The 9,968-nt window shown below is 35.8% G+C and overlaps 3 protein-coding genes across 4 annotated transcripts; 2 read left to right on the top strand and 1 right to left on the bottom strand.

The window, feature by feature from the left end:
• Positions 1 to 832: 832 nt before the first annotated feature.
• LOC133822470 (U2 small nuclear ribonucleoprotein A') lies at positions 833 to 4,299 on the bottom strand. The gene is made up of 8 exons (XM_062254818.1): positions 4,118 to 4,299; positions 4,004 to 4,044; positions 3,797 to 3,926; positions 3,474 to 3,679; positions 3,223 to 3,396; positions 2,061 to 2,111; positions 1,766 to 1,939; positions 833 to 1,260 (listed from the first exon to the last, which is right to left on the bottom strand). Exons 1-8 carry the CDS (start codon positions 4,197 to 4,199, stop codon positions 1,255 to 1,257), a joined length of 864 nt encoding a protein of 287 aa, XP_062110802.1. The 5' UTR covers positions 4,200 to 4,299; the 3' UTR covers positions 833 to 1,254.
• A 207-nt stretch (positions 4,300 to 4,506) lies between these two features.
• Positions 4,507 to 6,432, top strand: LOC133822469 (uncharacterized). The gene is made up of 6 exons (XM_062254817.1): positions 4,507 to 4,702; positions 4,790 to 5,032; positions 5,104 to 5,231; positions 5,334 to 5,492; positions 5,607 to 5,789; positions 5,893 to 6,432. Exons 1-6 carry the CDS (start codon positions 4,537 to 4,539, stop codon positions 6,136 to 6,138), a joined length of 1,125 nt encoding a protein of 374 aa, XP_062110801.1. The 5' UTR covers positions 4,507 to 4,536; the 3' UTR covers positions 6,139 to 6,432.
• Positions 6,433 to 6,929: 497 nt separating this feature from the next.
• LOC133822471 (DNA repair RAD52-like protein 2, chloroplastic) lies at positions 6,930 to 9,453 on the top strand. 2 transcript variants are annotated; one of them, XM_062254819.1, is made up of 5 exons: positions 6,934 to 7,546; positions 7,646 to 7,683; positions 7,774 to 7,865; positions 8,574 to 8,722; positions 9,178 to 9,453. In XM_062254819.1, exons 1-4 carry the CDS (start codon positions 7,107 to 7,109, stop codon positions 8,709 to 8,711), a joined length of 708 nt encoding a protein of 235 aa, XP_062110803.1. In that variant the 5' UTR covers positions 6,934 to 7,106; the 3' UTR covers positions 8,712 to 8,722; positions 9,178 to 9,453. The 2 variants fall into 2 exon arrangements, with proteins under 2 accessions (XP_062110804.1, XP_062110803.1); XM_062254820.1 differs by lacking the exon at positions 9,178 to 9,453 and having other exon boundaries at positions 6,930 to 7,546; positions 8,574 to 8,994.
• Positions 9,454 to 9,968: the final 515 nt, after the last annotated feature.

Genomic DNA, 9,968 nt, shown 5'->3' with positions numbered 1-9,968 from the left:
ACAGTTGGACCTCTATCATCTTTTATCCGATTAACTTAGTAAAAGAGTCTCAACTTGACTTGTTATTATAAAAACTACTCACGAGCTGCAATTAAGGTAAAGCGCCTTAGCGAAGCTATTTTTAGTAAGATGATTATGTGTGAAAGCAAGTCTTCGCAAGGTAATTTCTATGGCTTATAGACTTGGCGGACTGCTTTCTTGGCTAGACTACTTTGAGCTTTCACGACTTTCATTCATCCCAATCAAGCAGAGACTTGGTAGTGCAAGTAGAGAGACTTAAAAGACTAATGTATCGATATGATGAAAAACCAAATAACCGAAAATTTTGAAACAGAGACTTGGTAGTGCAAGAAATGTCATCTAAAGAAGACACATAAATATCTCTCCAAAAATTTAAAATTGGAAAAGAAATTGTGAAAAAAAAAATACATCTATTCACATCTGAGATGAACCATACTTGGTGAGAATGATATCACTTCATTCCTCCACCAGTAAAGTTAAAAAATATTTGAGAGGAAGAGGTCACCAGATTGTCTTACCTGCCATATTAGATATAACAAAAAAACAACTAAATGCCATGTTTAGTAGAATATTTAACATTATACTTTAATACACAAATGTTATATGTAAACATAATTGAATGCAAAAGCTTGGTCAATTTTGATAAACATTCATTATTATAACCAAATTTGGCACTATTTTATATTTTGCACTAAACTTGGAAAAACTTTTAACATATTTCAAATTTAACACAATTTCAGAATGCATATTTTCCCCCCAACTTATTATACTAAAATGACACACTGACACAAATTTAATAATGCACTGGAGATGCTCTTAGTAAAATCATTGTATATCTACCAATCCAATCAAATTGGATGGCTATCACTGACCAAAATTCATACTAGAGTAAATTGTGACCCTCCCTTTCTAATGGTCCTAAATACACACTCCCGGAAATCCAAAAAGATAACTAGAACCAGTTATGAAATTTGAGGGAACTTTTCCACAAGCCTATTATATGTCAAGTGTTTCATGCAGAATATACCTTTCTAATACATTTAATAAAAATAAAAAATAAAAACAAAGGTCAGCATCATTTGAGGCCGGAAGAGAACTTCAAGAGCCATGTCATTGGCATTGGCAAATAATTCCTCACATAAATCCAATTGTTGAGTCTCAGTTGTTATTTTCCAGATCAGCCACCACAGATGCAAATAGCAAATGTTCCTCCCTAAGACCAATTAAACATATCTACTCCTGCAACCACATGAAATGAAGATCCACATTATGATTACTACCAATCACCAAGGAACTCGAATAGTCATTAAACATGTACTAGAACAGACAAGTTAATGAAATATAACTGTAAAATAACTAAGTTACCGATCAATATTACTCCCAAGAATATTGAAGCCTAATACAACTAACATAGGGTCATAGCTTTAGGAAGACAAACCGCATAAACTTCAGGAAGAATAATATGGTTAAAAAAAGGAAAAATAAAAGTAAAAGTATAGAATACCATGAAATTGAATCAATTTATTAGGCATACAGCAGTCCATGACAGGCCATTTCCAAATATTTTCCAAGACAAATGAGAATAGATGCATATCATGAGATCAAAATGCATACATACTTCAAAGACATACAAAATGGAGAATGAAGCGAAGAGCATATGAATACATTAATAATAGTTCAGAAGTCGCAGCACTAGGGACATATGAATATGTTAAAATACAAATAGTTCAGAAGTCATCAATACCTGTTCCATGGGTACAGGTTCATCTTTATCATGTTCCTCCACATCTCTTGATTTAACATCGGCATCATTTTCACTGTTCAAAACTGTACTTTCTTTTGTTTCTTGAATGCTGTTGGATGGAGCATTGTCAACCAAAGTGTTGAAATCCGCGGGAAGCTGACCGGACTTCAACGCCTACTCAAGTATAATATTCAAGATCACAGTACCAATGTAAAGTGCACAAACAGAAAACAGGACAAGTCTATGAGTTCAAAGCTTCCAATTGAAAAAGAAAACATGGGAAAAAAATAAGCACCTTCTCGAGTCTTGCAACTTCTTCAAGAGTCTGGGAATTCACTATTGCAGCCTGCAAAAGAATAAAAGTGCCAATAAAGATAGGAGCATTTCACTTATATATATGTACATATATTTATTCCTCAAGAACAAAGTATGCAGAAAGTTAGAGCATCAACAGTTAGAACTTGAAACCACTAAAAAACTATTAATTTTGAGCTCCTGCTGATCACATAGTTTCTAGTTGTACATGGAGCTGGGATTTTACCAAAAGATTAAATCTTATTTTGAGGGGAACCAGATAATCACAGAGACAATAGCTCAAAATAATAAAGAAGAATTAGGGCCAAAATTGGCTTTACTGTGTTGATGGTCAAGGAAATACACCAAACACAGATAACAGGCATTTCGAGGGGCCTATAATCTCCTAAGAGAGCTCCCTACTCTCCACTAACATTTTCAAAGTTGAAATTGAGGTGGGCTAGAGTGACCTTAAAGTGTACACCTCCTTGAGGTGAGGCTGGTGCCTCGCAGAATTGAGGGAGGTGTCTCTCAATTCATTAAAGCTGGGTTTAAATGCCGAACTTAATTTTTGGGTGACTCTTTTAAAGATGCTATTTTTTTCCCTTTTTCTTTTAAGGCTATATTTAAATTATTAGAAATGCTCAGTCCAAAATTCATTAACTTGAACCACTACTCTCTTTATTCTTTATGCTGCTGCCTGCTGCAAATATCAAAGGGAGCTGCCACGATTCCCATGTCACACCCAAAGTGCCTGGCTCTAATAGCCAACTGTCCAAACTAGCAATCCAGTCCTAACATATTGTTTTTAGTAATAACAAGATTTATAAAGTAAAGACATACTCAATGAAGTTCGACTCACCATTTCATCCAATTTAAACAAAATTACATCTCCATGATTTTTTTTAATAAGATGTGGAATAGCAGTCTTTCGGAAAAAATTGCAATTGAATGCTTTAGTTCAAAAGATATTTGCGTGAAAGATCATGAATATGCTTATTGAGCAAAATTAAATTTCAAAAATGGCAAGTAAATCTTTTCATGGTTCTGTCAGTTTAACAGCTTATACCGCAACCAGCAAGCCCAAGTAGCATTGTCCAAGAATGTTATAATGTGAACTATTTCAAATAAGAGATGACCTAATATGTAAGAGGGCACAGTACCTTAATAGCAGTAATTTGCTCAGGTGTTGGTGCAACGGGTTTCTGTGATACATCTTCCTCTGCAGTTTCTGAATCAGTAGGAGTCTCCCCTGGTATGAAGGTCTTTGCAGATTCCTTCTGGGCTTCTTCTTCAACTTCTTTGGAAGAAAATAGGTTTATAGCTTCCAGTCTCTCCTGATATGGCAAGTAGAGGTATCAGGTACATATTATATAATTGGGTTTTGGTTAGAGGGAGAAAAAAAAAGCATTACCTTGGTTTTAACTTTCTTAAAATCAAGAACCCGGAGTGTCTTTAGTTTGTGGATGACATAGAGTCTATAATTAGGTTTCTTGGTGATGTTATTGTCCAAGAGGCTAAGAAACTGTAAGTTAGGGAGGGAAGCAAGAGGGTCAATCTCTACCAAGTTGATAAGCCTGTTGTTTGTAAGAACTAATGTGTGTAGCTTCGGCAAAAACTCTGCAATTCGCAAAATTAAGAACAAAATTTAACGAATGCAATTCAGTCCCAAAAGATAGTTTATTTATCAGACAGACCAGACCCGGCCTGACTCAGTGACTTACTGAACTTACTTACCCCCAATGTTAGGATTAATACGAGTAATTCTGTTGTTGTTTATGAGCAAAGTACCCAATCGTTTTAGATAGGGCAAGTTTTCAAGCTTAACAATCTCATTGTCAGACAGATCGATGGTGTCAAATTGGTCCTGAGAAATGAAAAGAAATGAAATGAAATTCAACGAAGAGGAAAACTAGTAAAGCAAATTATCTGAAACTGAAATACCTCCGTAGCTCCCAAGTTCTCCATTACAGCTATCTTGTTACCTGACACGAACAAAAAGACGAGTGAGGCAAAGACTTTAGATTGAAAAGTAGGGCTACAATAATATACACATACCTCGAAGATCCAACTCTCGCTCTTTAACGGCATTGAAGAAATGAGGGCTCTTCCAAATCAAATCGGCGGTGAGCCTCACCATATTCTTCTTCTTCTTCTTTCAGCGGTTTAGGGTTTAAGGGATGGGACAGTAAGACGGGGTTGAGGTTGGGGTTGGGTCTGGGAGGGAAGAAATAAAGAAAGGAAGCGCCTAAATCTAATTTAACTCACGCGATAAAACTATTAAAAAAACGACATGTCGTTTCTCACTTAAAACAAGTCAATAAAAACGAAATCGCAACTTTTATGAACCGTACGATGGTGCATCGACGGTGTAAGTTACTCGGAATGACGTGTACTATTTCAATATAATATTATATAAAGAAGAAGAGAGTGAAAGAAGGGGGAAAAAAGGACTGGTCTTTAGGTTGAGTTTACTCATGGCAAATCTACACTTACTCGTAGTGATGTTGATGGTCTCGGCCATGGCCGTGACCAGTGCAGATCGCCTCAACGAATCATCTATGTCTTTGCCGATAGAGGAGGAAGCGGAGGATATCGATGGAGGTTTCTCTACGCTTGACGGAATGTTGCAGTGGGCAATTGGTCTCTATTCGCTTCCACTTTCACTCTCTCTTTCTCTTAGTGGTATTTCTTAGCTCAAACTCGATTTTAACTCGTATGATTGTTCAGGTCATTCTGATCCCGCGAAATTGGAAGAATCAGCCAAAGACGTCCAGAAATTACCAGCGGATGAGATAAAGAAGCGTCAATCAGAACTAAAGGAGCTAATACACAATCTAAACATGCCTTCCGATGCCCAACTCATGAAAATCGCTATAAACGACTTGAATAATTCATCTTTGTCTTTGGAAGATCGTCATCGTGCATTACAGGAGCTCCTTGTACTTGTTGAGCCAATTCATAATGCAAATGGTACTTTTTTTCCCTCTTTTTTTCGCATTTTCTACTAATGAATGGTACTTAATGATTTTATTTTTGGCTAGATTTAAGCAAAATTGGAGGCCTTGCTGTGGTAATACAAGAGCTTAACCATGCTGACCCAGAGACTAGGACTCTTGCGGCTTGGATACTTGGGAAATCAAGTCAAAACAATCTTGAAGTTCAGAGCAAGGTATGCCCTCTTTTCTTTTTTACCAAAGTGTATAATGCCAATGTCATAAATTGTAAATATAATAATGGGTTTTGAGTTGAACAATGGTGAATTGGTGACCAGGTGCTGGAACTCGGGGCACTGTCCAAGCTGATGAAGATGGTGAAGGCTGATGGGGTAGAAGAAGCCAACAAAGGTTTGTATGCTGTTTCGGCTTTAATTCGAAACAATTTAGTTGGTCAAGAATTGTTCTTTGCGGAAGCTGGTGTGCAGCTATTGCAGGTGAGCAGCCTCATTAAGTAAACCAAGCATTGTTAGGTTGTGGTTTTGGATTTGAATTTGGATTATTACAAACAAAACAATGTATGTAATGTAATGCAATGCAATGTATTTCAGGACATACTAAGCAATTCAAGCATTGATATTCGATTGCAAAAGAAGGCTGTGTTTCTTGTGGGAGATCTTGCTGCTGGGGCGGATTCGGAAGCTGTAAAACATGGGTCTGTTTTCAGCAATAGCATTCTGTTGAAGTGTGTTGTTGATTTAACAGCTTCTTCTGATCTTGATCTAAAAGAGAAGGTGATGTTTTTATTTGGCTCAATAATTGGTATTGTATTAATTGTGCGTGGTGTGTGGTGTGTGGTGCTAACGAATGAGTAATGGATTGGAATAACACACACAGGCTCTCTTGGCAATTAAAAGTGTATTGCAATTGGAAGGGAAGATAAGTGAGGCTGCAGCTGGGGTTTTGAATGATGTGTGTGGTCTGGATGCTGCATTGGAGAGGATGAGGCAGCAGCTACGGGTGTTGTTGACAACATATACCGATGATGACGAGTTTGAAAGGGATTATGCAATCGATTTGGAAACCTTACTCAATGAGGTTCAGCTCATCTTCCACACAAAGCTCTCCAACTCAAGCTCATAAGCAAGACCAACCATTCCCATTGGCAATTTCCACTCACTCATCGTCCACTAATTTGATTTTTTACTTTCTTTCCCTTGGGCTGTCAAATGTCAATGCTCCATCATTATTTTATGTAGGTTAAGTTTTGCCTAAATACATAGAGAGATATAGAGATAGAGATAGAGATAACACATAACATATTAATGGAAATCCAAGAAAGCCGACTTCAGAAATTACATGGTTATGATATTGTCCTGTCGTGGTTGTTGGCTGCTTTTCTTTGACATTTTTATAATAAGTCTTCGTTCTTTGCTATTGTATTGGTTATTTTTGGGAAAGACATCAACCCAATGGGTCAAAGTCAAAAAAGACAGAAGATGGAATATGGATAATCCAGAAAGTAGAGGAGTGTGCGTGTGGGCTGAGAATAATCGATTACTTGGGCTGGGCTCAAACACACCCATTTTTCGAATTTAAGAACGTGGGACTAGGAATTAGGAGGGGGTAGGTGGGAGTGCAACTGGGGCATACTACTACAATTATTATTATTATTATCATATTCACGATTATAACCTTTTATTTATTTATTTAATAAGCAAAAAAAAGGAAAAAAAATAACTAAATATAATTTGCGGTAAACAGAAAAATATTGAGAGAGAGTAGCGTTCACATTTGGTATTTGGGTTGGTAGTAGTGTGAATAATATTAATTAATAATAAATAGAAAATTCTTAGTAAATAAAGAAATAGTAATATATGTGCACTGAGAATATCCACCTAAAAAAACATTACACACACAATGTTGTGAACTACTATTTAAAAAAAAATATTTGGACTCAATATAAAAATAAGGAGTAGAAGGGAAGTTGGGGAGGTTCATCTACCAGTAGTCGAGGAGGGTGCAGATAGTCAGAGTTTGAAGGAGCCGTTTACTTTCTTTCTCTCTTTCTCTTTCGTGAGTGGTTGATCGGAAGGAATTGAACCAAGAACATGGCGTTGCAGAGCAGTTGCAGCAATTCTCTGATGCATAAATCAGCTTCACCATCGGCGGTGTCTTTGTCTTCGTTCAGGTTAAAGCAGGGAAGATCTCTCTTGACCATTTCTGATTCTAATAATTCTGAGAAATGGAAGAGAACAGGTCTTGTTTGTGTCCGTGCTGTGAGCCGCAACAGCAGCAGCAGCAGCGGTGGTAGTGGTGGTGGCAGCAGCAGTAGCAGCAGCGATGCCAAGAAGGGCGGCGGCGGAGTGCCTAATTCAAATTATGTGGTTCCGCTGGATAAGTCATTCTCATCGGCGAACTCCTCCTGTATCACTCGTCCTCTGGCTGAGATCCTGAGGGACCTCAACAAAAGAATCCCTGATAACATCATCGTCAAAACCCCATCTTCTAATGTTCCCGCTCTCGCTTCGGCCACCCCCTTTATCCCCTGGTGAAAACCGAATTTTTTTTCTTTTTTCTTTTTCTTCTAATCATGTTATCAAATGGATTGATCTTATCAGGTCCGGCTTCTTCTTCTTCTTGTGTATAGGTACCACGCGAACAGGATGTTGAGCTTCTATGCTCCTGGTTCGTCATTGTTCTTGTTTATGTTTTTGTGTGTGTAATACCAATGTGTTTTCAAATTGATATCATCTTTCTTTGATGTTGGCTTGGCAGGTTGGTGTGGAGAAATACGTGATGTTATATTCTCTGACAACGGCTCTGTCACTGTTGTGTACCGTCTCACCATAAGGGGATCTGATGGAGAGGTATTTCTTTCTTTCCTTCCTTCTCTGTCAAGATCTTGTATTGGTAAATAGAATAGAATTGAGTAAACCACCTTAAATATTGCAAATTGAAACATTATCAAGGCAAGCCCTATCTTATCAAGGCAAGATAAGATCAAAATGTAAATGGAGATACATTTGAGAGAAAAGGTGGGTGCTTGAGCTTGTACTCATAATTTCTTATTTCCATTTTCACCAATAGGATTAGAGAGTAGTTGGGTCTAAGTCTAATTAGTTTATTATTCAGTTTATATCCATTTCACGCATTAATTAGTTTGTTGGCAATCCATTAGCTTCTCAACACTTGGCTATTAGAAAAGTAAATATTTGGTTGATCTGGCTGGTACTTTAAAATTTAACAATGAGGAATGGATTGTCTTGGTTTGCACGTATGTGATCAGGATACAATTTAGCTATAAGAATCTAAAGCAATTTATTAGCTTGAGTCTTGCCATGACATCGATCGATTGGTTCATTCAAGTTTTCTATATGTTAAAGACACTGTAAAGATGCTTTTATCAACCTTGTTCACTGCTCTACATCTACATATTACAAGTTTATTTCACACTGAGTTGGGTGGTGACACAAGCCAGAACGATTGCTTTTATATTATGTTGTATTACTCAAAAATCTTTTAATGTTTTACTAATATTTCTCAAGTATTTAACTTCACCTGACACTTAAATACAGGCATTCCGGGAGTCATCTGGTACAATATCGTCTAGTGACAGCCACATTGTGGATCCCGTTGCTGCAGCAGAGGAGATAGCTTTCTGCAGAGCATGTGCTCGGTTTGGCCTCGGCCTGTATTTGTATCATGAAGAATAGATGCCAATGAGGTATTCAACTTGAGTCAACTGGTTGTTTAATTTCTTAAAAATGAGATTGTATCTTCCTCCTTTCAATTATTTAAATAGTAAATACTTAGTAGAACACAAGAATTAGTAACCTAGTATTACTATTGTGAAGGTTGTGTGAAATTAATCAAATTATGTAGTAATTTGTGAGTGTTTTGGTTTGGTTCATTAGAAGGATATCTTCTTAAATGTAACGGATCATTAGTTTTGTATACCATTACTATAGATGAATAATTTAAACTAGCTAATAAGAATGAGGTCCATTAACGAAAACAGAATAACATTATTACAGACATACATACTTGAAATTATGAGTGCAATTATATGATTTTGAAGCTGGTGTGCATGTATAATTGGGTTCCTGTTTATGGCGAAAATACTTTATTTGAGATTAGTCTACCAGATTTAATTGATGTTTTTCTTTCCTTGAAATCTAGGAACATGATGGAACCAGCTGTTTTCGTATGCCTGTTTGTAGGAGCTCTTTTTGTAAAGTTCACTGTTCTTGAGAACTAGGTAAATGAACGCTTCGTAAACGGGAGACGTTTGGTGTGCCCTCTTTCTAAAGAGTTTTCTTTTTTATCAAAAAAAAAATGTTTCTTTTGAATTCTTTCTATTATATTATCGTGTTACATATTTCAAGACAATCAAGGTATATATACCAGACAGATAGTCTGAGTACTGAAAATTAAATTTAGAACAGCATTGGATTCTATCATTCTTATTGACACTTGTTGTCAAACAAACCGAACAAAGTAAGACAACCTAACGTGTAATATATTTATTTAGGTCGCATTTGGAACTATAAGTGAATTAGAAAATATAAGAGATTTATACTCTTTTGGATACTTTCTCATTATCTATTTGTATTTCATATTTTAACAAATAATTTTTTGGAAGTAAGATAGTTCAAATAGATTCTAATTTTCGTCAAATTTTTTTGAATTAAAATCACAAATAACCAAACTAAAAATTCAGAACAAAAACATAAATATATTGTTATATTTATTTTTCTTTTATCAAAATTGGATTTAAGAGTTAATTTAAATTATTTTACAAAATATAAGATCTAAAAAATAATTTGTTAGTATATAAAGTTGATACAAAATACTTAGTTTTAAAAAAAAAAAAATTATCATTGAAACAGCAAAAATAAGGATTGAATATGATAAAATTATTACTAAAAAAGTGATAAAATTATATCAAGTTTTTCAATAAGATTTAGTTA

Source organism: Humulus lupulus, chromosome 3 (assembly GCF_963169125.1).
Source record: "Humulus lupulus chromosome 3, drHumLupu1.1, whole genome shotgun sequence".
NCBI classification, from domain to species: Eukaryota; Viridiplantae; Streptophyta; class Magnoliopsida; order Rosales; family Cannabaceae; genus Humulus; species Humulus lupulus.
This window is presented reverse-complemented; position numbering and strand designations above follow the sequence as displayed.

Coding starts and splice junctions, on each gene's coding strand:
- LOC133822469 (XM_062254817.1), top strand. CDS start 4,537: ATGGCAAATCTACACTTACTCGTAGTGATGTTGATGGTCTCGGCCATG. Junction 5,232..5,333: donor ATCTTGAAGTTCAGAGCAAG/GTATGCCCTCTT, acceptor ATTGGTGACCAG/GTGCTGGAACTCGGGGCACT. Junction 5,790..5,892: donor ATCTTGATCTAAAAGAGAAG/GTGATGTTTTTA, acceptor TAACACACACAG/GCTCTCTTGGCAATTAAAAG.
- LOC133822471 (XM_062254819.1), top strand. CDS start 7,107: ATGGCGTTGCAGAGCAGTTGCAGCAATTCTCTGATGCATAAATCAGCT. Junction 7,684..7,773: donor GTTGAGCTTCTATGCTCCTG/GTTCGTCATTGT, acceptor TTGGCTTGGCAG/GTTGGTGTGGAGAAATACGT. Junction 7,866..8,573: donor TAAGGGGATCTGATGGAGAG/GTATTTCTTTCT, acceptor ACTTAAATACAG/GCATTCCGGGAGTCATCTGG.
- LOC133822470 (XM_062254818.1), bottom strand. CDS start 4,199: ATGGTGAGGCTCACCGCCGATTTGATTTGGAAGAGCCCTCATTTCTTC. Junction 4,045..4,117: donor GCGAGAGTTGGATCTTCGAG/GTATGTGTATAT, acceptor TGTTCGTGTCAG/GTAACAAGATAGCTGTAATG. Junction 1,940..2,060: donor AAGTTGCAAGACTCGAGAAG/GTGCTTATTTTT, acceptor ATACTTGAGTAG/GCGTTGAAGTCCGGTCAGCT.